The 25,070-nt window shown below is 45.1% G+C and overlaps 1 protein-coding gene across 1 annotated transcript in view; it reads left to right on the forward strand.

The window, feature by feature from the left end:
- The window catches only part of LOC126415519 (phospholipase B1, membrane-associated-like), a 100,431-nt gene that overhangs the window by 36,138 nt on the left and 39,223 nt on the right, over nucleotides 1–25,070 (forward strand). The window contains exon 3 of the mRNA XM_050083435.1: nucleotides 5,966–6,192. Coding sequence (XP_049939392.1) covers nucleotides 5,966–6,192 — 227 coding nt within the window. The remainder of the gene's footprint in view (nucleotides 1–5,965; nucleotides 6,193–25,070) is intronic.

Consider the following 25,070-nt stretch of genomic DNA (forward strand, 5'->3'; position numbering starts at 1 on the left):
TTTGTACAACAATACCATTTTCTGCATGTTTTAGATTAAAAAAAAACAAACCCACTGATGATGTTGATATTTGTCGCCGAATCTAGTCTGGGATAATAAAGAAATAAACAAATAACAAGGTGTTTTGCATCAAGGCGGGCTCAATTTGTGATATTACTGAGACGTTCAATATTGAGTAACTGTCAGCACAGATGAGCCAAGGGGCAACTCAACGACCGTTCAGCAAACATTGATGCGCCTGTTTCATGCGCCCCTACTGACTACTGTTCATCGGCGATGAATGCTGGAATTTGCACGTTAGTACCGCAGTTCGACGTCCAACGAGTGGCGACAGAAGGCTTTTCAAATGAGTTAAGTTTTATGCTCCTTCAAACAGACAGCTGTTGACGTGTACTGCGTGAAACGTCAGAAAGCAAACGGCTATCCAACAATCGAAGAAGCGTTATGGTCTGGCGAATGTTTCCGCGGCATTCCCTGGGCAATCTCGTCAGTCTGGAAGGCACAATGGGTCAAAACAAGTATCCATCTATCCCTGGGAATCACGTCCACCCGTAGATGCTGTTTGTTTTCGCTTGCACGACGGCATCTACCGTCAGGACAATGCAACGTATCACAAAACTCGCAGTGAACATATGTGGTTTCAATTGCACCTGGACGAGCTTAACGTACCCCCATGGCCGCCAAATTCCCTGGATTTGAATTCAATCGAGAATCTGTGGGACATCCTCGATTAAGCTGTTCGCAACGTGGATCCTCAATCGCGAAACCAAGTGCGGTGGGCCACAGCACTGCAGTCCTCGTGGCTCCACATCCCAGTCTGTACTTTCCAGAATCTCAACACTGACTCTCTTTCTACACGTCTAGAGTGGTCCACGCTGCAAAAGGTTGTTATTTAATCTTTTGACATTTTGTCAACCCATTGTGACTCAACAGTGTATATTACAGTGGGCTATGCTGGAAGTGTTACATGGCGTGGATTTCAAAGATTTTTGTAGGAAGCTAATTGCTAAAGATATTTTCTTCCTAGATCGCAGTACATACCTGGAAGGCACGCTAATGAGTATGCTACTCTACAATAGAAGGTATGTCGATGCCCCTATTGCTGATAATATTATCAAAATGAATGTTCTTTTTCTGATACCCAAACGGATAAAAGCATTTAGAAATTACCTTAAGTGTTTCACTGAATTTATCCTTAAATATCCTCGGTGCCTTATTATACTGGTCTTGAGTTTCACATGTGCCTGCTTTTTTCAGTAATGTTCTCCTGCCTGCTGCGCCGCAATATTACACATGCCTTAGCTCAGATCACAGAATCTATTACATTTATTTCTGACACTATCTCTCACAGCTAACAAATTTGAACTATGTCAGTTTTGGTTACGTTTAAGCTGCGTCAGTAATTTGTTACTCTTAGCGGGACATGTCTGAGAATGGTTGCAACACTCATCCTGTCGAAGAACGAAAACACAGTAGACTGTACGTACACTAATTCCATCAGCTTCCGAAAAATTAACATAGCGTGTGTGAGTTTACTTGAATAAAAACCGTTATTTATTTTACATAACGCAGCCCTCTTAAAGTAAGGGTCTTTGAACGAATGTATTACCTCGTCATCACTGACACTTGTATTGTAGTACATTTGTCAAGCAAAAGCGACGTAACGACAACAGCATGCCTATTTAACCCTTTCATGGATAAAATTCATTTTTTACAGATTTTTAAAATATTAAGGTGATAATGTTTTCTTTTCAGTCCCATTATTATATTTTCACCACCAAAATATTATTTAAGTTTCCATTTTTTCACAACAGGAAGTGGGACATATATGTCCCATCAACCAACGCGAGATACCTTTTCTGCTGACTGACTGATTTTGTAATTTTATTTTTTTAGCCATACACTGGAGTTTGTGGAGAATAAAATAACTACAAATTATACATGCATGTAATCTTTTTATTTGTGTAGAGCCCCATCCCCACAGCGATACTTCTGCCAATATCTCGTCTCCTACCTTCCAAACTTTACAGAGGCTCTTCTGCGAACGTTGCAGAACTAGTACTCCTGCCTTTGCAGTGCAGTACCGATTTTTTCTCAGGTTCAGTACAGTCGTCCCTAGACGGCAGCACCGTGCAGAGCTGGGTAACATATATCCCGACACTCGAACTGTCGCTCAAAGTTAGTGGGACATATATGACCCATCAACCATGAAAGGGTTAAAGAACCTGAAGTCCGGTATCTAGTGTAACGTAGCCACCAAAACATTGCTGATGTAAAATCCTTCAGAAATTCAAAGACAGTGCTGTACGTAAATAGTCTATTAATGGACTTTGCCATGCCAGGACAAAATTTACGACTGTGTGCTTCTCTTCCAGTGTGTCTTTATTTTCCGACACGATTAATGTTGAAAAGGAATGTAATTCCGAAACTTATCCGCCTGTGGATAATAAAATGACGCAACTAAAGTGGAACTAATGTCGTCTTTTTAAAGTGGAATTTGTTACGAAATTTCCTGACAGATTAAAACTGCATGCACGACGGAGATTCGAACTCGGGACTTTTGCCTTTCGAGCAATTGCCTGCGAAAGGCAAAGGTACCAAGTTCGAGTCTCGGTCGTGCACGCAGTTTTTATCTGCCAGGAAGTTTCATATCAGCGCACACTCTGCTGCAGAGTGAAAATCTCATAGTGGAATTTGTTATTCTGCGAATTCTTTCGTAGGCGATTTGCAGCAACTTAATGCAATTGAAATTCTAAGTTAGCCATCGGAATGTGAACGAAGTGGAACGATAAAATTTATCTAATGTGTCAACTGCAGGGCGTAATGTGAAACTTAATTACCAGGCTGCAGTACCATTTTAAGCAATAAGAAGCATTTGATTGGTACTGCATGATATGTAGGTAAACGTTACTATGCGAGGGGGGACTAAAAAATAACCGGAATTTTTGTTATTTTGCATTATTATTGAACTCTACATTCACAATACTTCAGGTCCTTTCCAAGTATTGTCGATGAGCATTAATGCACTTGTCCCAGTCCTTGCGCCACTGTTGAAAACAGTTCTGGAACTCTTGAGGCAGGACATCGTTCAAAGCCGTTTGCGTGTTTTCTTTGACGTCAACAACATCACTGAATCGGTTTCCTTTCACGCTTTGCTTCATCCGCAGAAACGAAATCAGACGGAGTCAGATTGTGTGAGAAGAGTGGTGATCAGTCCGGAACCGCGCGACTGCTACGGTCGCAGGTTCGAATCCTGCCTCGGGCGTGGATGTGTGTGATGTCCTTAGGCTAGTTAGGTTTAAGTAGTTCAGATGTTAAGACCCATAGTGCTCAGAGCCATTTGAACCAAGGGTGGTGATGCACAAGCACCATGTTTTTTTTTTCCCATGAACTGTGGAACTGTCAGAGCTCTGCGGGCTGGAGCATTGTTGTGGTGGTCATTTTCGTAGCGCTCTCTCTCATAATCTTCGTAACATATCCAGATAATATTGGTTGACTGTCGTGTTGGGGAAACGAACTTCTAGTGAACAATGTCACTGAAATCCAAAAAACGAATCAGTAGTGTGGAAACTCACACTGGATCGCACTCGACGTTCTTCCTTGGGTCGTGGTGACGTTTGAGTTTTCCTCTAGCTCGGTGCTTGCTTGGACTGCGGATAGTACCCAAAGCAACAACTCTCATCCCCAGTGACAATTATTTTAAGAAAATGTGGATCGGTCTGCACTTCACTCTTGAGATCGCGACAAACATTCACGCGGATTTCTCTTTGTTCATCTATAGGCAAGATAGGAACAAATTTTGCAGACACTCGTCTCACGCGAAAATCTACGCCTGAAAGTCAGTGGAACGTGCTTCAAGACACTTTCGTTCCTTCAGAAATTTGGTCAATGGTCATTCGACGATCTTCATCAATTGCAGATTTGATTGTGGCATTGTTCTCGTCATTTCTTCCTGTCGAAGGACGACCGAGGCGTGGCATGTGTTCAGTTGACATGTTGCAAGATTTGAAACGAGAAAACCGCTCGTAAACCTGTGATACTCCCAAAGCATTACTAAAGACTTGCCGAAGCATCCCAGCAGTCACACGATATAAAACTAAAAATCACACAAGAGCATCACAAACGAGTAACGCCAGCTTGCTGAGTGACGTGGGAGACCCCAAACTGACAATGTGTAACAGTTCGATTCCGATTATTTTTGGATGCCCCCTCGTAAGTTGTACATACGGTTTTTGTCTGGAACAGTACTTACTCACAGTTAACATGGATATCAAATCTTGCGTTCCGGACAAGACTGTTGGGAGGTTTCCCTTCGATGGATTTCCCTTCGCTCCAAGCTTCCTTGAGACCAAATCTGGATTGTCGTGCTTTCAACATGCTGTGATCTGTTGGCAGAGAAGAATCTTGAGTTATAGAAGCTGGTCCTTCATTCTAGACTTAGTGAATGTAATACGGAAATTTAAACTCCTAGAAATTGAAATAAGAACACCGTGAATTCATTGTCCCAGGAAGTGGAAACTTTATTGACACATTCCTGGGATCAGATACATCACGTGATCACACTGACAGAACCACAGGCACATAGACACAGGCAACAGAGCATGCAAAATGTCGGCACTAGTACAGTGTATATCCACCTTTCGCAGCAATGCAGGCTGCTATTCTCCCATGGAGACGATCGTAGAGATGCTGGATGTAGTCCTGTGGAACGGCTTGCCATGCCATTTCCACCTGGCGCCTCAGTTGGACCAGCGTTCGTGCTGGACGTGCAGACCGCGTGAGACGACGCTTCATCCAGTCCCAAACATGCTCAATGGGGGACAGATCCGGAGATCTTGCTGGCCAGGGTAGTTGACTTACACCTTCTAGAGCACGTTGGGTGGCACGGGATACATGCGGACGTGCATTGTCCTGTTGGAGCAGCACGTTCCCTTGCCGGTCTAGGAATGGTAGAACGATGGGTTCGATGACGGTTTGGATGTACCGTGCACTATTCAGTGTCCCCTCGACGATCACCAGTGGTGTACGGCCAGTGTAGGAGATCGCTCCCCACACCATGATGCCGGGTGTTGGCCCTGTGTGCATCGGTCGTATGCAGTCCTGATTGTGGCGCTCACTTGCACGGCGCCAAACACGCATACGACCATCATTGGCACCAAGGCAGAAGCGACTCTCGTCGCTGAAGACGACACGTCTCCATTCGTCCCTCCATTCACGCCTGTCGCGACACCACTGGAGGCGGGCTGCACGATGTTGGGGCGTGAGCGGAAGACGGCCTACCGGTGTGCGGGACCGTAGCCCAGCTTCATGGAGACGGTTGCGAATGGTCCTCGCCGATACCCCAGGAGCAACAGTCTCCCTAATTTGCTGGGAAGTGGCGGTGCGGTCCCCTACGGCACTGCATAGGATCCTACGGTCTTGGCGTGCATCCGTGCGTCGCTGCGGTCCGGTCCCAGGTCGACGGGCACGTGCACCTTCCGCCGACCACTGGCGACAACATCGATGTACTTGTGGAGACCTCACGCCCCACGTGTTGAGCAATTCGGCGGTACGTCCACCCGGCCTCCCGCATGCCCACTATACGCCCTCGCTCAAAGTCCGTCAACTGCACATACGGTTCACGTCCACGCTGTCGCGGCATGCTGCCAGTGTTAAAGACTGCGATGGAGCTCCGTATGCCACGGCAAACTGGCTGACACTGACGGCGGCGGTGCACAAATGCTGCGCAGCTAGCGCCATTCGACGGCCAACACCGCGGTTCCTGGTGTGTCCGCTGTGCCGTGCGTGTGATCATTGCTTGTACAGCCCTCTCGCAGTGTCCGGAGCAAGTATGGTGGGTCTGACACACCGGTGTCAATGTGTTCTTTTTTCCATTTCCAGGAGTGTATTTGACTGTTCCTGCCGGTACAGACTATTTTGTCACCTTGATTACCGCTGCAACTCGGAATATGCCGTTATTTTGTAGGTGGGGAAGGCAGCTGGAGGCAGTTTCTGACGCTGCCGAACATTCTGAAGGAGTTCAACCCTCGGCTTGTGGGCTTCTCGTTGAACGACTCCTCGGGCCACGAGAAGGCGTCGCAGTTCAACGTGGGCGAGATATACGCCACGAGCCGGGACCTTCCGTGGCAGGCGCAGCTGCTCGTACGGCGCATGCGCGCCCACCCCGATGTCGACGTTCAGCGGCACTGGAAGGTACTCCTCACTGTTCTCTATTTACATGAACATCACATTTCTAATCGTCATCTCAAGTGTGTAACAAAACTCGGCAAATAATTCTTTTGTTGCTTCTCGCTACATTGGGCTTACTACACCACTGGCCATTAAAATTGCTACACCTACTAGAAATGCCGATGATAAAGGGGTATTCATTGAACAAATATATTATACTAGAACTGACATGTGATTACATTTTCACGCAATTTGGGTGCATACATCCTGAGAAATCAGTACCCAGAACAACCACCTCTGGCCGTAATAACGGCCTTGATACGCCTGGGCATTGAGTCAAACAGAGCTTGGACGGCGTGTACAGGTACAGCTGCCAATGCAGCTTCAACACGATACCACAGTTCATCAAGAGTAGTGACTGGCGTATTGTGACGAGCCAGTTGCTCGGCCACCATTGACCAGAGCTTTTCAATTTGTGGGAGATCTGGAGAATGTGCTGGCCAGAGCAGCAGTCGAACATCTTCTGTATCCAGAAAGGTCCGTACAGGACCTGCAACATGCGGTCGTGTATTATCCTGCTGAAATGTAGGGTTTCTACATCTACATTGATACTCCGCAAGCCACCCAACGGTGTGTGGCGGAGGGCACTTTACGTGCCACTGTCATTACCTCCCTTTCCTGTTCCAGTCGCGTATGGTTCGCGGGAAGAACGACTGTCTGAAAGCCTCCGTGCGCGCTCTAATCTCTCTAATTTTACATTCGTGATCTCCTCGGGAAGTATAAGTAGGGGGAAGCAATATATTCGATACCTCATCCAGAAACGCACCCTCTCGAAACCTGGCGAGCAAGCTACACCGCGATGCAGAGCGCCTCTCTTGCAGAGTCTGCCACTTGAGTTTATTAAACATCTCCGTAACGCTATCACGGTTACCAAATAACCCAGTGACGAAACGCGCCGCTCTTCTTTGGATCTTCTCTATCTCCTCCGTCAACCCGACCTGGTACGGATCCCACACTGACGAGCAATACTCAAGTATAGGTCGAACGAGTGTTTTGTAAGCCACCTCCTTTGTTGATGGACTACATTTTCTAAGCACTCTCCCAATGAATCTCAACCTGGTACCCGCCTTACCAACAATTAGTTTTATATGATCATTCCACTTCAAATCGTTCCGCACGCATACTCCCAGATATTTTACAGAAGTAACTGCTACCAGTGTTTGTTCCGCTATCATATAATCATACAATAAAGGATCCTTCTTTCTATGTATTCGCAATACATTACATTTGTCTATGTTAAGGGTCAGTTGCCACTCCCTGCACCAAGTGCCTATCCGCTGCAGATCTTCCTGTATTTCGCTACAATTTTCTAATGCAGCAACTTCTCTGTATACTACAGCATCATCCGCGAAAAGCCGCATGGAACTTCCGACACTATCTACTAAGTCATTTATATATATTGTGAAAAGCAATGGTCCCATAACACTCCCCTGTGGCACGCCAGAGGTTACTTTAACGTCTGTAGACGTCTCTCCATTGATAACAACATGCTGTGTTCTGTTTGCTAAAAACTCTTCAATCCAGCCACACAGCTGGTCTGATATTCCGTAGGCTCTTACTTTGTTTATCAGGCGACAGTGCGAAACTGTATCGAACGCCTTCCGGAAGTCAAGAAAAATAGCATCTACCTGGGAGCCTGTATCTAATATTTTCTGGGTCTCATGAACAAATAAGGCGAGTTGGGTCTCACACGATCGCTGTTTCCGGAATCCATGTTGATTCCTACATAGTAGATTCTGGGTTTCCAGAAATGACATGATACGCGAGCAAAAAACATGTTCTAAAATTCTACAAGAGATCGACGTAAGAGATATAGGTCTATAGTTTTGCGCATCTGCTCGACGACCCTTCTTGAAGACTGGGACTATCTGTGCTCTTTTCCAATCATTTGGAACCCTCCGTTCCTCTAGAGACTTGCGGTACACGGCTGTTAGAAGGGGGGCAAGTTCTTTCGCGTACTCTGTGTAGAATCGAATTGGTATCCCGTCAGGTCCAGTGGACTTTCCTCTATTGAGTGATTCCAGTTGCTTTTCTATTCCTTGGACACTTATTTCGATGTCAGCCATTTTTTCGTTTGTGCGAGGATTTAGAGAAGGAACTGCAGTGCGGTCTTCCTCTGTGAAGCAGCTTTGGAAAAAGGTGTTTAGTATTTCAGCTTTACGCGTGTCATCCTCTGTTTCAATGCCATCATCATCCCGTAGTGTCTGGATATGCTGTTTCGAGCCACTTACTGATTTAACGTAAGACCAGAACTTCCTAGGATTTTCTGTCAAGTCGGTACATAGAATTTTACTTTCGAATTCAATGAACGCTTCACGCATAGCCCTCCTTACGCTAACTTTGACATCGTTTAGCTTCTGTTTGTCTGAGAGGTTTTGGCTGCGTTTAAACTTGGAGTGGAGCTCTCTTTGCTTTCGCAGTAGTTTCCTAACTTTGTTGTTGTACCACGGTGGGTTTTTCCCGTCCCTCACAGTTTTACTCGGCACGTACCTGTCTAAAACGCATTTTACGATTGACTTGAACTTTTTCCATAAACACTCAACATTGTCAGTGTCGGAACAGAAATTTTCGTTTTGATCTGTTAGGTAGTCTGAAATCTGCCTTCTATTACTCTTGCTAAACAGATAAACCTTCCTCCCTTTTTTTATATTCCTATTAACTTCCATATTCAGGGATGCTGCAACGGCCTTATGATCACTGATTCCCTGCTCTGTACATACAGATTCGAAAAGTTCGGGTCTGTTTGTTATCAGTAGGTCCAATATGTTATCTCCACGAGTCGGTTCTCTGTTTAATTGCTCGAGGTAATTTTCGGATAGTGCACTCAGTATAATGTCACTCGATGCTCTGTCCCTACCACCCGTCCTAAACATCTGAGTGTCCCAGTCTGTATCTGGTAAATTGAAATCTCCACCTAAGACTATAACATGCAGAGAAAATTTATGTGAAATGTATTCCAAATTTTCTCTCAGTTGTTCTGCCACTAATGCTGCTGAGTCGGGAGGTCGGTAAAAGGAGCCAATTATTAACCTAGTTCGGTTGTTTAGTGTAACCTCCACCCATAATAATTCACAGGAACTATCCACTTCTACTTCACTACAGGATAAACTACTACTAACAGCGATGAACACTCCACCACCGGTTGCATGCAATCTATCCTTTCTAAACACCGTCTGTACCTTTGTAAAAATTTCGGCAGAATTTATCTCTGGCTTAAGCCAGCTTTCTGTACCTATAACGATTTCAGCTTCGGTGCTTTCTATCAGCGCTTGAAGTTCCGGTACTTTACCAACGCAGCTTCGACAGTTGACAATTAGAATACCGATTGCTGCTTGTTCCCCGCATGTCCTGACTTTGCCCCGCACCCGTTGAGGCTGTTGCCCTTTCTGTACTTGCCCAAGGCCATCTAACCTAAAAAACCGCCCAGCCCACGCCACACAACCCCTGCTACCCGTGTAGCCGCTTGTTGCGTGTAGTGGACTCCTGACCTATCCAGCGGAACCCGAAACCCCACCACCCTATGGCGCAAGTCGAGGAATCTGCAGCCCACACGGTCGCAGAACCGTCTCAGCCTCTGATTCAGACCCTCCACTCGGCTCTGTACCAAAGGTCCGCAGTCAGTCCTGTCGACGATGCTGCAGATGGTGAGCTCTGCTTTCATCCCGCTAGCGAGACTGGCAGTCTTCACCAAATCAGATAGCCGCCGGAAGCCAGAGAGGATTTCCTCGGATCCATAGCGACACACATCATTGGTGCCGACATGAGCGACCACCCGCAGATGGGTGCACCCTGTACCCTTCATGGCATCCGGAAGGACCCTTTCCACATCTGGAATGACTCCCCCCGGTATGCACACGGAGTGCACATTGGTTTTCTTCCCCTCTCTTGCTGCCATTTCCCTAAGGGGCCCCATTACGCGCCTGACGTTGGAGCTCCCAACTACCAGTAAGCCCACCCTCTGCGACTGCCCGGATCTTGCAGACTGAGGGGCAACCTCTGGATCGAACGAAGGGTAGAGCCACGGTTCGTTACACATCTGAAATGTAACGTCCACTGTTCAAAGTGCCGTCAATGCAAACAAGAGATGACCGAGACGCGTAACCAATGGCACCCCATACCATCACGTCGGGTGATACGCCAGTATGGCGATGACGAATACACGCTTCCAATGTGCGTTCACCCCGATGTCGCCAAACACGGATGCGACCGTCATGATGCTGTCAACAGAACCTGGAATCATCTGAAAAAATGACGTTTTGGCATTCGTGCACCCAGGTTCGTCGTTGAGTACACCATCGCAGGCGCTCCTGTCTGTGATGCAGCGTCAAGAGTAACCGCAGCCATGGTCTCCGAGCTGATAGTCCATGCTGCTGCAAACGTCGTCGAACTGTTCGTGCAGATGGTTGTTGTCTTGCAAACGTCCCCATCTGTTGACTCAGGGATCGAGACGTGTCTGCACGATCCGTTACAGCCATGCGGATAAGATGCCTGTCATCTCGACTGATAGTGTTACGAGGCCGTTGGGATCCAGCACGGCGTTCCGTATTACCCTCCTGAACCCATCGTTTCCGTATTCTGTTAACAGTCATTGGATCTCGACCAACGCGAGCAGTGTCGCGATACGATAAACCGCGATCGCGATACGCTACAATCCGACCATTATCAAAGTCGGAAACGTGATGGTAGGCATTTCTCCTCCTTACACGAGACATCACAACAACGTTTCACCAGGCGACGCCGGTCAACTGATGTTTGTGTATGTGAAATCGGTTGTAAACTTTCCTCATGTTAGCACGTTGCAGGTGTCGCCACGGGCGCCAACCTTGTGTGAATGCTCTGAAAAGCTAATTAAAAAATTGACTGTAACAATGGCTCCACTGACGACTGAAGGTCTTATTAAGAAAAAATCAAATTATTTGTCAGCTGAAGGTGACAAGCAATAGGAATAATTTAAACAAAATATTATTTTTAAACAATTGACACAATCGGACCAAATAAACAAGGGAGTGATCCACAGACAGTGCGCGAAGGATAGACCTGAGAAAAAGTCCCTACAGCTACGTAAGCGGTGAGGCAGGCAACCGAAAGATATTCTCACTTAATAGGATGGCAACTCAAACTAGGGACAGCTTAAACACCCACAAACACACTCGCAAAATCTACCTAAGATGCGATAACAAATACCACAATAGAATAACAGTTAACATGGTCAGATGACAAGCATTTAATTACAAAGGTTGGCTCCACCAAATCCTAGTACGCAGACAGGGTTAAGACGAAACCGCCGATTCAAAATCTGACTAGATGCACATGGAACTGCAAAACACAATTCCACGAACAACTCAAACAATGCTAAATAGCCACTATACAGCAACAAAACGAATTGCACGTAGACATGAACGCTAAAAACACAGAAACGGTCGAAAGACCAGATACGCGTCGTCCACTGAGACGACCGACCGAACTACCAACCATCGGTCGTCCCCGCTAAAGTCAGGCAAGGGAAACGTGCCAGTATGAATCGTCGACTGACAGCTTATCGCCTTGAGGTCACTTCCACGGACGGACATACACACACAAGTGAAGGTAGCACTACTCGAATATAAAGATCCATTCAACTTAAACTCGCTAAAGCCGGACCTCGACGTGGCCGTGCACTCTCGCGACCACATCCTTCCATCGGGCAGTGCATGTATCGCCAGCTGTCCCTGCGAGTACTGGTGCTGTGCGGACCTCACTGCTCCTCCGCCCTAAGCCACCTCCCTGACACACGTCGACCCGGCCATTAAAACTGCTACACTAATAAGAAATGCAGATGATAAACAGGTATCCATTGGACAAATATATTATATTAGAACTGACATGTGAATACATTTTGACGCAATTTGGGTGCATAGATCCTGAGAAATTAGTACCCAGAACAACCACCTCTGGCCGTAATAACGGCCTTGATACGCCTGGGCATTGAGTCAAACAGAGCTTGGATGGCCTGTACAGCTACACCTGCCCATGCAGCTTCAACACGATACCACAGTTCATCAAGAGTAGTGGCTGGCGTATTGTGACGACCCAGACCAGACGTTTTCAATTGGTGAGAGATCTGGATAATGTGCTGGCCAGGCAGCAGTCGAACATTTTCTGTATCCAGAAAGGCCAGTACAGGATCTGCAACATGCGGTCGTGCATTATCCTGCTGAGATGTAGGGTTTTTCAAGGATTGAATGAAGGGTAGAGCCTCTGGTCGTAACACATCTGAAATGTAACATCCACTGTTCAAATCCGAAAAAATGACGTTTTGCCATTCGTGCACCCAGGTTCGTCGTTGAGTACACCATCGCAGGCGCTCCTGTCTGTGATGCTGCGTCAAGGGTAACCGCAGCCACGGTCTCCGAGCTGATAGTCCATGCTGCTGCAAACATCGTCGAACTGTTCGTGCAGATGGTTGTTGTCTTGCAAACGTCCCCATCTGTTGACTCAGGGATCGAGACCTGGCTGCACGATCCGTTACACCCATGCGGATAAGATGCCTATCATCTCGACTGCTAGTGATACGAGGCCGTTGGGATCCAGCACGGCGTTCCGTATTACCCTCCTGAACCCAATGATTCCATATTCTGCTAAGAGTCATTGGATCTCGACCAACGCGAGCAGCAACGTCGCGATACGATAAACCGAAATCGCGATAGGCTACAATCCGACCTTTATCAGAATCGGAAACGTGATGGTACGCATTTCTCCTCCTTACAGGAGGCATCACAACAACATTTCACCAGGCAACGCCGGTCAACTGCTGTTTGTGTATGAGAAATCGGTTGGAAACTATCCTCATGTCAGCACGTTGTAGGTGTCGCCATCGGCGCCAAACTTGTGTGAATGCTCTGAAAAGCTAATGATTTGCATATCACAGCATCTTCTTCCTCTCGGTTAAATTTCGCGTCTGTAGCACGTCATCTTCGTTGTGTAACAATTTTAATGGCCAGTAGTGTACTAGAGGTCCCTCCAAAGGTAGTACCACAGTAGTTGCTAAGGATAAGAGCTACTGCTGCCACTGACGGACAGACAAAACGCGCAAATGTAGTGGCGCCAGTGAACAGACTAAGAAAACGAGAGGCGACAATCCCATTACACGACGACAACCTGTCAATAGCACGAAGGCGAGCCGGAGCACGGCTGAAAGGGGCTCTTCAGAGAAGATAAGAGTCGTCTATAGATTTGCAGTCCAGTACATAGGGTGATTCAGCTGTCCCTACCGTTGTGTTTTATGTAACCCGCAACATCTTCAAAACAGCACATGGGAGATTTTCATAGTCTCCCACACGCTACAAACAAAATGTTAGTCCTACACAAAAATGAGTAGGACCATTCGTAGGCAATTTAATGTAGTTAAAATTTGTACTTTCATACTTTTTTGCTAGATGCTGAGGTTTTCGAGTTACTCAAGATAAACGCATTTGAAGATCCCTATTGTACGTTTTCCTCGAATAATTCGAAAATTACGGCCTCTATCGGAAACATATCCGGGTACAAGGTGTAACTACGTTAAATTTCCTATATAACGGTCCTGTTCATTTTTCTGTAGGGCTAACAGTTTGCACATAGCCAGCCAGAGAAAGTAGAAATCTTACCCATGGTATTTGAAGGCTTTGCGGATTGCATGAAACCCATAGATGGGGCAGTACGAATGTACCATCCTGTGACGATTCGTGCAGAACGCACAAATATCAGGTTTCTCGATTTTATGTCCTTTCCAACAACGCCAGACTGCAGTTCGAAAGAGACCAGGCGTCTTTTGCTTCAAGTGCATAAAAATGAACGTTGGTCATCAACTCGCATCGTAGCTGTTGGGTGTTCTTGGTTGAACCTCCTGATATCTATGGTTGGAAATATTTCGGACAGTCCTTTAACAACACTAAAAGCACCCATTTGGACAGGTGGTTTGACGAGAGTCGGACCTGTCTACGCTGGTTCAGTGGTATCCGCCATCACACGTCGTTCGATAAATGATGCCTCAGTGCTATTCGACCAAGCTTTTACTCCAGGTTTCTTATCTCACGTTCTCTGATGCAACTGGCATACTGTTTTGAAAACTGTACTGTACTGCTGTGGACAGATGGTACAAGCGAGTCTACGAGTGTGTACGGCTGGTTTGCTCTTGTTGATTTTGGGTAGTGCTACTGTGTTAACGCTTCGCTCAAATTTGGTGGCAGTTGCTGTAAGTTTCATCTATTTGTACTTTTTTCAGCTTTACAGAAAGTTTTGTATAAGATTTCCGTGTTTAAATATGAAATACGGAACTATGGAAAGAATAATACCCGTTCTAAATTACAGATACATTGAAAAAGCGCAAAGCATAACGAACGTGTTGTGTTAAATAGAAAATACATAGCAGAACGGCAATGATTTTGCAAACAGATAACTCGCAGAAAGCAACCATCGTGGTCACATGTGTTGTTTTGTGTGATACATGTGTATTTTAACATTTAATCTACACTCTATTTAGAAGATCCATGTGTTCAACATGGCTTTTGATGAACTTATTCCACAAAGGACGAGACCATTCAGAACTGCTTTGAAATTTGTTCCGCCTACAGAGAAAGTGGCCTTGTAAAGAGCACTACAATGAAGTACTTTCAGAAATGGCAGCACTGACGTTAGCGATTCACCTTTTACAAGAAGCCCATCGGGCTACAATGAAGGTGTTCTTAACGCTTTACCCCAATGAAATCCACGGCGCGGGTCTACAGAACTAAGCCGTAGGGCATTAGCCGTGAAACATCTTAGGACATTTGGGTTCATTAACGAGGTTTAATGATTCAACACCTGGTAACTATAGTCTTAAAAGTCGAAATCAAAATCCAGCGAGAACGTTAACAAAACAAACGGCACGTTGTTCGAACTCAGGAACGTCGTTCTTAATGACTGGAAGTCGACATCAGCTGCTCGGGATTTATTTTTACAATTTTATCGGCCTATTTGTCCATGTAGGCAGTACACTGTGAGTACTGTTATAAATCTCGAACAATAAGACATGTGCTACTAGCAATCGTATGTACAAAAATGCCAGCAAATTACTCACTTTGAAAACAGACATTGGGTAGCCACACGAACGTTGCGTTGGCGTCCCAGTTCTATGCTTAAATGCCACAGTGTCCAACAGTAAACTTGTATTGAGATATGATTATTGAAGTTTTCCCGGCGTACTGGATATTCTATGAGACTTCGGGATTGCAGCCGGCTCATGTTGACTTGTTGCCACAATATTTCGGCATACAACCGTACAGCCAACTCGACAAATCCTAGGATCCAGTGATCTCTTTAATTTCTTCTGAGAGAAAACATTTTATTAATAACTAGCTGGGGTACCCGCCTTCTCTCACGGTGTTGATATGAGACTGTGTGGTAGTTGGAGTAAAAGGATAAATTATAAAGTATAAGAGGTAAAAAAAATTGAAAATATATCATAACTATTTACAATACTTGTTTATAAACAACATTTTTCTTTTTGTTATCCGACATAAATTTTTCGAATTTCCTATTCGAAAGCAATCTACGTATAGTTGACCGTGAGAGAAGTAGGAGTCTTTAAGGTTGATACCGCGATATTTTAAAGAATGTCCTTGCGCTTTGTTAATTGTAAAACTGTAGCGTAATTTGACTGTAAATTCACACTTTATTCTCCATTTTTATTCAATCACCGCATTACTTCGACTACTCACATTTCACTGTTTATTTTTATTGACTCACTGCACTACTTTTCCGGTTCCTCACATCGACACTGATAAGAAACTGACGTTCGAACCCACTATGTATCTTGCTTTATATACCTCTACCAATGGGTAACCCCACCGGTGGTGAATTGCAGAACATACCCAAAACAGCTTCGAATGATTGACAATTTTCCGGTGCATGCCACAACAAATGGTTCAAATGGCTCTGAGCACTATGGGTCATCAGTCCCCTAGAACTTAGAACTACTTAAACCTAACTAACCTAAGGACATCACACAACACCCAGTCATCACGAGGCAGAGAAAATCCCTGACCCCGCCGGGAATCGAACCCGGGAACCCAGGCGTGGGAAGCGAGAACGCTACCGCACGACCACGAGCTGCGGACATGCCACAACATTCGAGACTGTTCTGGAATGTTTCACAATGATCTGAGATGTTCCTGAACATTCTGGAACCTTCCAGAATGTTCCGTGCTGTTCCGAACGTTCCGGAACATCCCGGATCACTGTAGAACATTTCTGAATGTTGTTGAATGCTCTCGAATACGCTCGAATGTTGTAGAAATTATTAGACGGCTAAACTTTCCAGTCCTCATAGCTTCAACACCATGCCCTTCAGGCAAAAACGGGAACCTTTTTCATGGATGGGAGACAGGGGGCTACCATACCACGTAACTCCCTTGTTCGTCCCGGAATTCGTTTCTGAGTTTTGGCGGGACGCACGTTTCGATAGAGGGCTGACATGAAGTTTCACCTTTACGCATACGCCTGCGCGTCGCAGATGGAACAGTATTTGAGGAGGGCACGGGTTTCGACAGAGGACGGTCCCTTGGCGGCCAGCAATGTGCTAGCTACCATGCTGTCCCTTCTTCTTGTCTGCGTTTTCCATACAGTCATCGCCTCACCGATTCAGCTGAGAACCTCCTCATTCCCTACATTACTAGTCTACCTAATTTTCAAATTTTCTTCTGTAATACCACATCTCAAAAGCTTCGATTCTCTTCGGTTCCGGTTTTCACAGAGTCCATCTTTCACTACCATACAATGCTATGCTCCAAACGCACATTCTAAAAAAAAATTTCCTGAAATTAAGATCTATGTTTGATACTAATGGCCAGGAATGCCCTTTTCGCCACTGTTAAGTCTGCTTTTATGTCCTCCTTGCTTCGTCGGTCATGGGTTATTTTGCTGCCTAGGAAGCAGAATTCGTTAACATCATCTACTTCGTAATCGCCAATCCTGATGTTTAGTTTCTCGCTTTTCGCATTTCTGCTACTTCTCATTACTTTCGTATTTCTTCGACTTACTCTCAGTCCAGTGATTTTAGATATTCTGATATAATTTATTACCTATTCCTTCTGCCTTATTTGATATTAAATCTTCCAAAGCTCTCTTAAATTCTAATTCTGATTCTGGATCCCCCATCTCTTCTATATCGACTCCTGTTTCTTCCTCTGTCACACTAGACAAATCTTCCCGCTGATTAACGCCCTCAATGCACTCTTTCCACCTATCCGCTCTCTCCTCTGCATTTAACAATGAAATTCCCATTGCAGTCTGAAGGTTACCACCCTTGCTTTTAGTTTTAGCGATGGTTGTTTTGACTTTCCTATATACTGAGTCAGTCCTTCCGACAATCACTTAGCTGTCGATTTCTTCACATTTTTCACACAGCCATTTCGTCTTAGTTTTCCTGCACTTCCGATCTATTTCATTCCTGAGTGACTTTTATTTATGTATTCCTGAATCTCCTTGAACAGTTTTGTACTACCGTCTTTCATTCATCTACTGAAGTATTTCTTCTGTTCCCATGATTTCTTCGCACTTCCCTTCTTTGTATCGACGGTTTTCTTTCCATCTTCTGTGATTGCCCTTTTCAGAGATGCCCATTCCTCTTCAACTGAAGTGCTTATTGAGCTGTTCCTAATCGCAGTATCTATAGCCACAGAGTACTTCAAGCGAACCTCTTCATTCTATAGTACTTCAGTGTCCCACTTCTTTGCGTATTGATTCTCTCTGATTAAACTTGATCCTACTCTTAATCACTACTAATTTGTGATCTGAGCAGCAGTGCTGCGTTCACGTTAAAATCCAATATCTGATTTTGGAATCTCTGCCTGACCATGATGTAATCTAACTGAATTCTTCTCGTATCACGCGACCTTTTCCAAGTATATCACCTCCTCTTGTGATTATTGAACAGAATATTCGCTATTACTAGCTGAAATTGGTTGCAGAGTTCAATTAGTCTTTCTCCTCTCTCATTGCTGGTACCAAGTCCATATTCTCCCGTAATCCTTTCTTCTTCCCCTACAACCGCATTCCAGTTCCCCATGACTATTAGATTTTCGCCTACCATTACGTACTAATTTACCCGTTCAACATCCTCATATACTTTTTCAATCTCTTTACCTCCGGCTTGCCACGTCGGCATGCATACCTGAACTATCGTTGTTGGTGTTGGCTTGCTGTTGATTCTGATAACAACCACCCTGTCACTGAACCGTTCACAGTAACTCACTCCCTGCCTTACCTTCCTATTAATAATGAATCTCACTCTCATTAAACCACTTTCTGCCGCCGTTGATATTAGCCTGTACTCATCTGACCATAAATTCTTGTCTTCTTTCCCTTTCACTTCACTGACCCCTACTATATCTACACACCTGGAAAAGCTTGGCATCACCTCGATTCCGAGAGTTCCGCCCTTTTTATTGCTCATGAACCACCATAAAGCGAGACCTTCAGAGGTGGTGTTCCAGATTGCTGTACCGCTAATACTCAGCAGCATGTCCTCTTGCACTGATAAATGCCTGTATTCGTCGTGGCATATTATTCACAAGTTCATCAAGGCACTGTTGGTCCACATTGTCCCACTCCTCAATGGCGATTCGGCGTAGATCCCTCAGAGTGGTTGGTTGGTCACGTCGCCCATAAACAGCCCTTTTCAATCAATCCCAAACATGTACGGTAGGTTTCATGTCTGGAGAACATAGCCACTCAGTCGAGTGACGTCGTTATCTTGAATGAAGTCATTCACAAGATGTGCACGATGGGAGCGCGAATTGTCGTCCATGAAGACGAATGCCTCCCCAATATGCTGCCGATGCAGTTACACTATCGGGCGGAGGATGTCATTCATGTATCGTACAGTCGTTACGGTGAGTTCCATGACCACCAGCGGCATATGTCGGCCCCACATAATGCCACACCAAAACATCAGGGAACCTCCACATTGCTGCACTCGCTGGACAGTGTGTCTAAGGCGTTCAGCCGGACCGGGTTGCCTCCAAGCATTTCTCCGACGATTATCTGGTTGAATGCATATGTGACACTAATCGGTGTCGTGGCTGCAGATATGGACCTCGCCATGGACGTCGGGATTTAAGTTGCACATCATGCAGCCTATTGCGCACAGTTTGAGTCGTAACACGACGTCTTGTGGCTCCAAGAAAAGCATTATTCAACATGGTGGCGTTGCTGTGAGGGTTCCTCCGAGCCATAATCCGAATGTGGCGGTCATCCACTGCAATAGTAGCTCTTGGGCGGCCTGAGCGAGGCATGTCATCGACAGTTTCTGTCTCTCTGTATCTCCTCCATGTCCGAACAACATAGCTTTGATTCACTCTGCGACTCGTGGACACTTCTGTTGTTGAGAGCCCCCCTTGGCACAAAGTAACAATGCGAACTCGATCGAATCGCGGTATTGACCGTCTAGGCATGGTTGAACTACAGACAACACGAGCCGTGTACCTTCTTTCTGGTGAAATGACTGGAAGTGATCGGCTGTCAGACCCCCTCCGTCTAACAGGAGCTGGTCATACATGGTTCTTTTCATCTTTGGGCGGATTTAGTGACATCTCTGAACAGTCAAAGGGACTGTGTCTGTGATACAATATCCACAGTCAACATCTATCTTCAGGAGTTCTGGGAACTTGGGTGATGCAAAACTTTTTTTGCTGTGTGCTTATTGAGATCATTTCCCTCTTCAGCTTTTCTAGTTTCCCTATCACGTTCAAACTTCTGACATTCCACGCCCCGGCTCGTAGAACGTTATCTTTTCTTTCGTTCTTCAGTATTTTTCACACATGACCTCCCTCCCGGAGTTCCGAATGGGGGACTATTCCGAAATCTTTTGCCAATGGAGCGATTTCAGTTACATGCCACATATCCTGCGGACACCACATTATGTGTCTTTAATGCAGTGGTTTGCACCGTTTTCTGAATCACCATGCCGTTGTTCAGTGCTGATTCTTCCGTAGGGACAGTTTCTCACTCCAAGGGCAAGAGAGTGCCTTGAACTTCTGCCTGCTCTTCCGCCCTCTTTGACAAGGCTGTAAGCTGAACGAGGGTGACTTCCTACGCCGGAAGTCCTCGGCTGCCACTGTTGAAGATTTTATTCAAAATTTAAGCAGTGGCGTCGTTCAAACGTTTGGTTTTGGTTGCTGATCGAAGACTCTACCTGTGGAGGACAGGAGTCTTTGTGGTTGGCAGGCTGAATGAGTGAGTGAGTGAGAGGAGAGAGGGAGGGAGGGAGGGAGGAAGGGAGGGGGGGGGAGAGAGAGAGAGAGAGAGAGAGAGAGAGAGAGAGAGGGGGGGAGGGGAGACAGAGAGAGAGAAAGAGAGAGAGAGAGAGACAACACCTGTAAACGTGCTCATGGGGTTGTAATTACTACGAATTACTGACAAGAGAATTTTGTAGCACAGTTTGATTAAAGGAAGTGATAGATTGATCGGTAGTATCTTGAGACACCAAGAAAGTTATTTTGGTGATGAGGGAAGTGTGTGAATTTTAAGGAAAGGGTAAAAATTTTAGAGGGAGACCGAGGCTTGGCTACAGGGATGAAGAACCTTGCAGAGGATAGATTAGTGTAGAGAGCTCCATCGATCCAATCTTCGAGTTAAAAACCAGATCAGTGTTAGAATGAAAGCATCTGCCATAACTTAATGGTTTTCTGGATTGAGATTTCTACGACGTCAAATTTTAAAATCAAGGTAGAAAAACCGAAATAAAATGGTTGTGACATAATATGGCAACAATCGTCTACTGCCTATAATACAACGAGATGACTTCTAAAAGTTAGTTACACTTTGTAATGGCAGGCCAAGTGACATCTGCTGAATTCTGCATGACCTATGACCTTTCAAAGTAACACAGACACATGACACTGTTTAACGCTTTTTTTTATGGCTTTCTTGGCTGTTCGTCTGTTTAGTACAAATTTTGCAGTATTGATTTTAAACTAACTTAATGATGAGAAAGAAACTGGAAACTCTCAACAGAGCTCGGAACCGGATGACAAATATTAAGACTCTTTCTTGTCGGGTGCACGGCGGAGGGTACTTCGTGTACCACTGCACTTTTTCCTGTTGCAGTCGTGAATATTTCGGGGTAAGAACGGTTGCTGGTAAGCCTCCATATAAGCTCAATTCTCACTAATTTTGGTCTTCACGGTCTTTTCGCAAAGTATACGTGGGAGCTACCAATATATTGGTTGATTCAGGTGACGAGAAATTGAAATAAACCCGAACTTCCGCAGATGTCTTTCTTGTAATCCCACAAAAAATGTTTCATATTGACTGAAGCATTTCACACACACGAGATCAAAAAGGGAAAATAATCATTTAAATACAAAGCTTATTAATATAACACTTTTAGAAAGTAATAAAAATATAAGATAATTTCTCCTAGCCCTATCCACATTCCTAACGCTATAGAGTCTTGAAAATTTGTCCTTGTGAATTTTTAATAGGTATGACAATAATTGTAAAATTTAAAACGATAACGTGGGGTGCATGCAGTAGAGAGAAGCTGTCGTTGAGAAAACTCACACAACAGTTCACATCAGTTGCCGTGCAATAAAATTGTTTGTTATTTAGATGAACTATTGAAGCTTCAGCTGCCTATTGTATGCGCCATAGGTTTTTCGTTTTGAATTTTGCAAGTATTTTCACAGCTATTAAAAATTCGCAAGTAAACACGAGGTTAGGAATCTGTATGGGTCTAGGAGAAATTATTTTATACTTTTCATTATTCCGTTTCAAAAAAAGGTGTTACCGTATATTATGAAGCTTTTTTGTTTGAATAATCATTTTTTCAACATAATTAACGACACTCTGCAAACCATAGTCGTAACGCTCTACGAATTATTCAATTGCTCCACTATTGAAATCCGCTCCTTGCTCACAGAACCATTCGAAAACCGCTGGGTGAACGTTCTTATCGTTGGAAAAACTCTGTCCCCCCCCCCCCCCCCCTCCCCGTCCTAAGGAGGTGTCATTCCAGGTTAGAAATCGTACAGTGTAAGATCTGCACTTCTGGATCATCCATGTAACGCCATTCGTCAGATTGTTGGCACCGTTTCACTACAGTTGGTCGCGATATTGCATTTGCTCCACCTATCACCAGGATTTCGGCGTCATTCTGAGTGCAATTTAGACTTTTGCCCACAAGATTCGTACTGTTCAGCGTGCTTCTAGCTAGTACGTTTTCAGCTGCCGCGTCATTTCAGTCGCACATTGTGATGCATCTGTTATTTGTGCTGCAGCAAACTCAGTGCATGTACTCTTTTCTGGCGATGCCTCACTCTTGTTGCGTAACTGTATTATATGTTTGAGAGACGTCTAGTTCATGACGATGACGTGCCGAAATTCTTGGAGCACTTCACTCACCTCGCTAAAGTGCCCGTCACCGAGGTAAATACCCCAAGGTCATGGAGCACCGCGTCGTCAGGCGTGAAGCAGTGTTATCTGTTCGCTTCACAGATTTGCCATATACACACTGCAGCAACGATGGAGGTCAGCGCCCGCTGCATTTTCAGTGTTCTCGTGTGATATCGTGTGTTCACGTCTAGTTTCAGTCATTCGTAGAAAAGTGTATTGGCTTATATTTTGTAATGAGGATAATGGAGGAACGAGGATCTCAACTGGCCGATGAGGGTAAAGGGCGAGAAGACATTCGAAAATAAACTAAGATTATCGTATCGAACGTACTGTGGTTTTTTTGCTGATCCACCCAACATTGAAGAAACCAGAAATATTACAAATTTCGTGCAAATTCATAAACTTATTGCAATATCTCTTGGTAGTTTCGAATCGACTATATTCCGTATTAACAGCGCAGAAACATCGGAAGAATCTCCAGATGTGAGCACGTACTTTGATCTCCCAAGAAAGGGATACAAAAGAAAACGGAAAACTTGGGAATTCGGCTATTTTAACAAAAATTTATTGCTCGGAAGTGTACCCGGTTACTACGACAGAGGAGAGCATCCGACGGATAGATGGAATGCAGAGACACTGGAGCAGCAAGAGCGACGTTATTGTGTGCAGTGCACTTATTGCGTGCTGCAGACAATATTCTTGTAGTATACTCGATAAAACTGAGGTCTCATGAAACCATATAGACAAATATACTTTGCTCGACTTCAACGGAAACAGTACGCTGAAGGTATCTGCAGTTACTTTTGTACAGCGTATGTCGGCGATCTGGTTGATGGGTGCAGCGACGAAGGGGACGTAACGGCTGCAAATAAAAAAAATTATTGAGGTAGGGAACATTCTAGGTCGTATTAGGGAGAGCACTCAGAAATGCAGTCCTGACGGCGGTATACAAATACTCGCGCGCTGTCGCGCACGGTCTCGTAAATACACTGAAGAGCTAAGGAAATTGGTACTCCTGCCTAATATCGTGTAGGGCCCCCGCGATCACGCGGAAGTGCCTTAACACGACGTGACATGGACTCGATTAATGTCTGAAGTAGTGCTGCATGGAACTGACAGCATGAATCCAACAGGGATGTAAAAGTACGACGGGGTGGAGATATCTTCTGAACAGCACATTGGAGGGCATCCCAGATATGCACAATAATGTCTGGGGAGTTTGGTGGCCAGCGGAAGTGTTTAAATTCAGAAGAGTGTTCCTGGAGGCACTCTGTTGCAATTCTGGGCGTGTGGGGTGACGCATTGTCCTGCTGGAATTGGCAAAGTCCGTCGGAATGCACAGTGGACACGAATGGATGCAGGTGGTCAGCCAGGATGCTTACGTATGTGTCACCTGTCAGAGTCGTATCTAGACGTACCAGGGGTCCTATATAACTGCACACGCCCCACACCATTACAGAGCCTCTACCAGCTTGAAAAGCCTCTACTGGCATGCAGGGCCCATGGATTTATGAGGATGTCTCGTACCCGTACATGTCCATCCACTCGATACAATTTAAAACGAGACTCGTCCGTCCAGGCAATATGTTTCAAGTCATCAAAAGCCCAATGTCGATGCTGATGAGCCCAGGTGATGCGTAAAGCTTTGTGTCGTGCAGTCGTCAAGGGTTCACGAGTAGGCCTTCGGCTCCGAAAGCCCATATCAATGATTTTCGTTGAATGGTTCGCACACTGACGCTTGTTTATGGCCCAGCACTGAAATCTGCTGCAATTTGAGGAAGGGTTGCACCCCTGTCACGCTGAACGATTCTCTTCAGTCGGCGTTGGTCTCGTTCTTGCAGGATCTTTTTCCAGTCACTGCGATGTCAGAGATTTGATGCTTTACCGGATTCCTGATATTCACGATACACTCGCGTATTGGTCGTGCGGGAAAATCCCCACTTCATCGCTACCTCGGAAATGTTATTTCCCATTGCACGTGCGTCGACTATAACTCCACGTCCATACTAACTTAAATCTTAATAACCTGACACTGTAGCAGCAGTAGCTTATCTAATATCTGCACCAGACACTTGTTGTTTATATAGGCATTGCCGACCGCAACCGCAGCATTTGAATATGCATGCCTATACCAGTTTCTTTGGCACTTCAGTGTAAAATGCGTTCGTGGATGACACGATACAATAATGATGTCTCATATGTTACGAAAATAAAATTTTATAGTTTTCGTAACAACCTTCTCGCTGGAAGTTTGTATATGGTCCAACAGAACGCAAATTCATCAGGGGCGACAGTTTTCGTTACACATGCGCATGGCACTTTCACATGTCTTGCGAAATTTTATTTTGCACATGGAATATTTTACGTTTTAAAGATAAAATATGTGTCACTTACATGTATAAAGTTTGAGAATGTTTCCATATTTTTTCAATCCAAATATGGTCGTGGTT

This window comes from Schistocerca serialis, chromosome 1 (assembly GCF_023864345.2).
Source record: "Schistocerca serialis cubense isolate TAMUIC-IGC-003099 chromosome 1, iqSchSeri2.2, whole genome shotgun sequence".
Lineage (NCBI taxonomy): Eukaryota > Metazoa > Arthropoda > Insecta > Orthoptera > Acrididae > Schistocerca > Schistocerca serialis.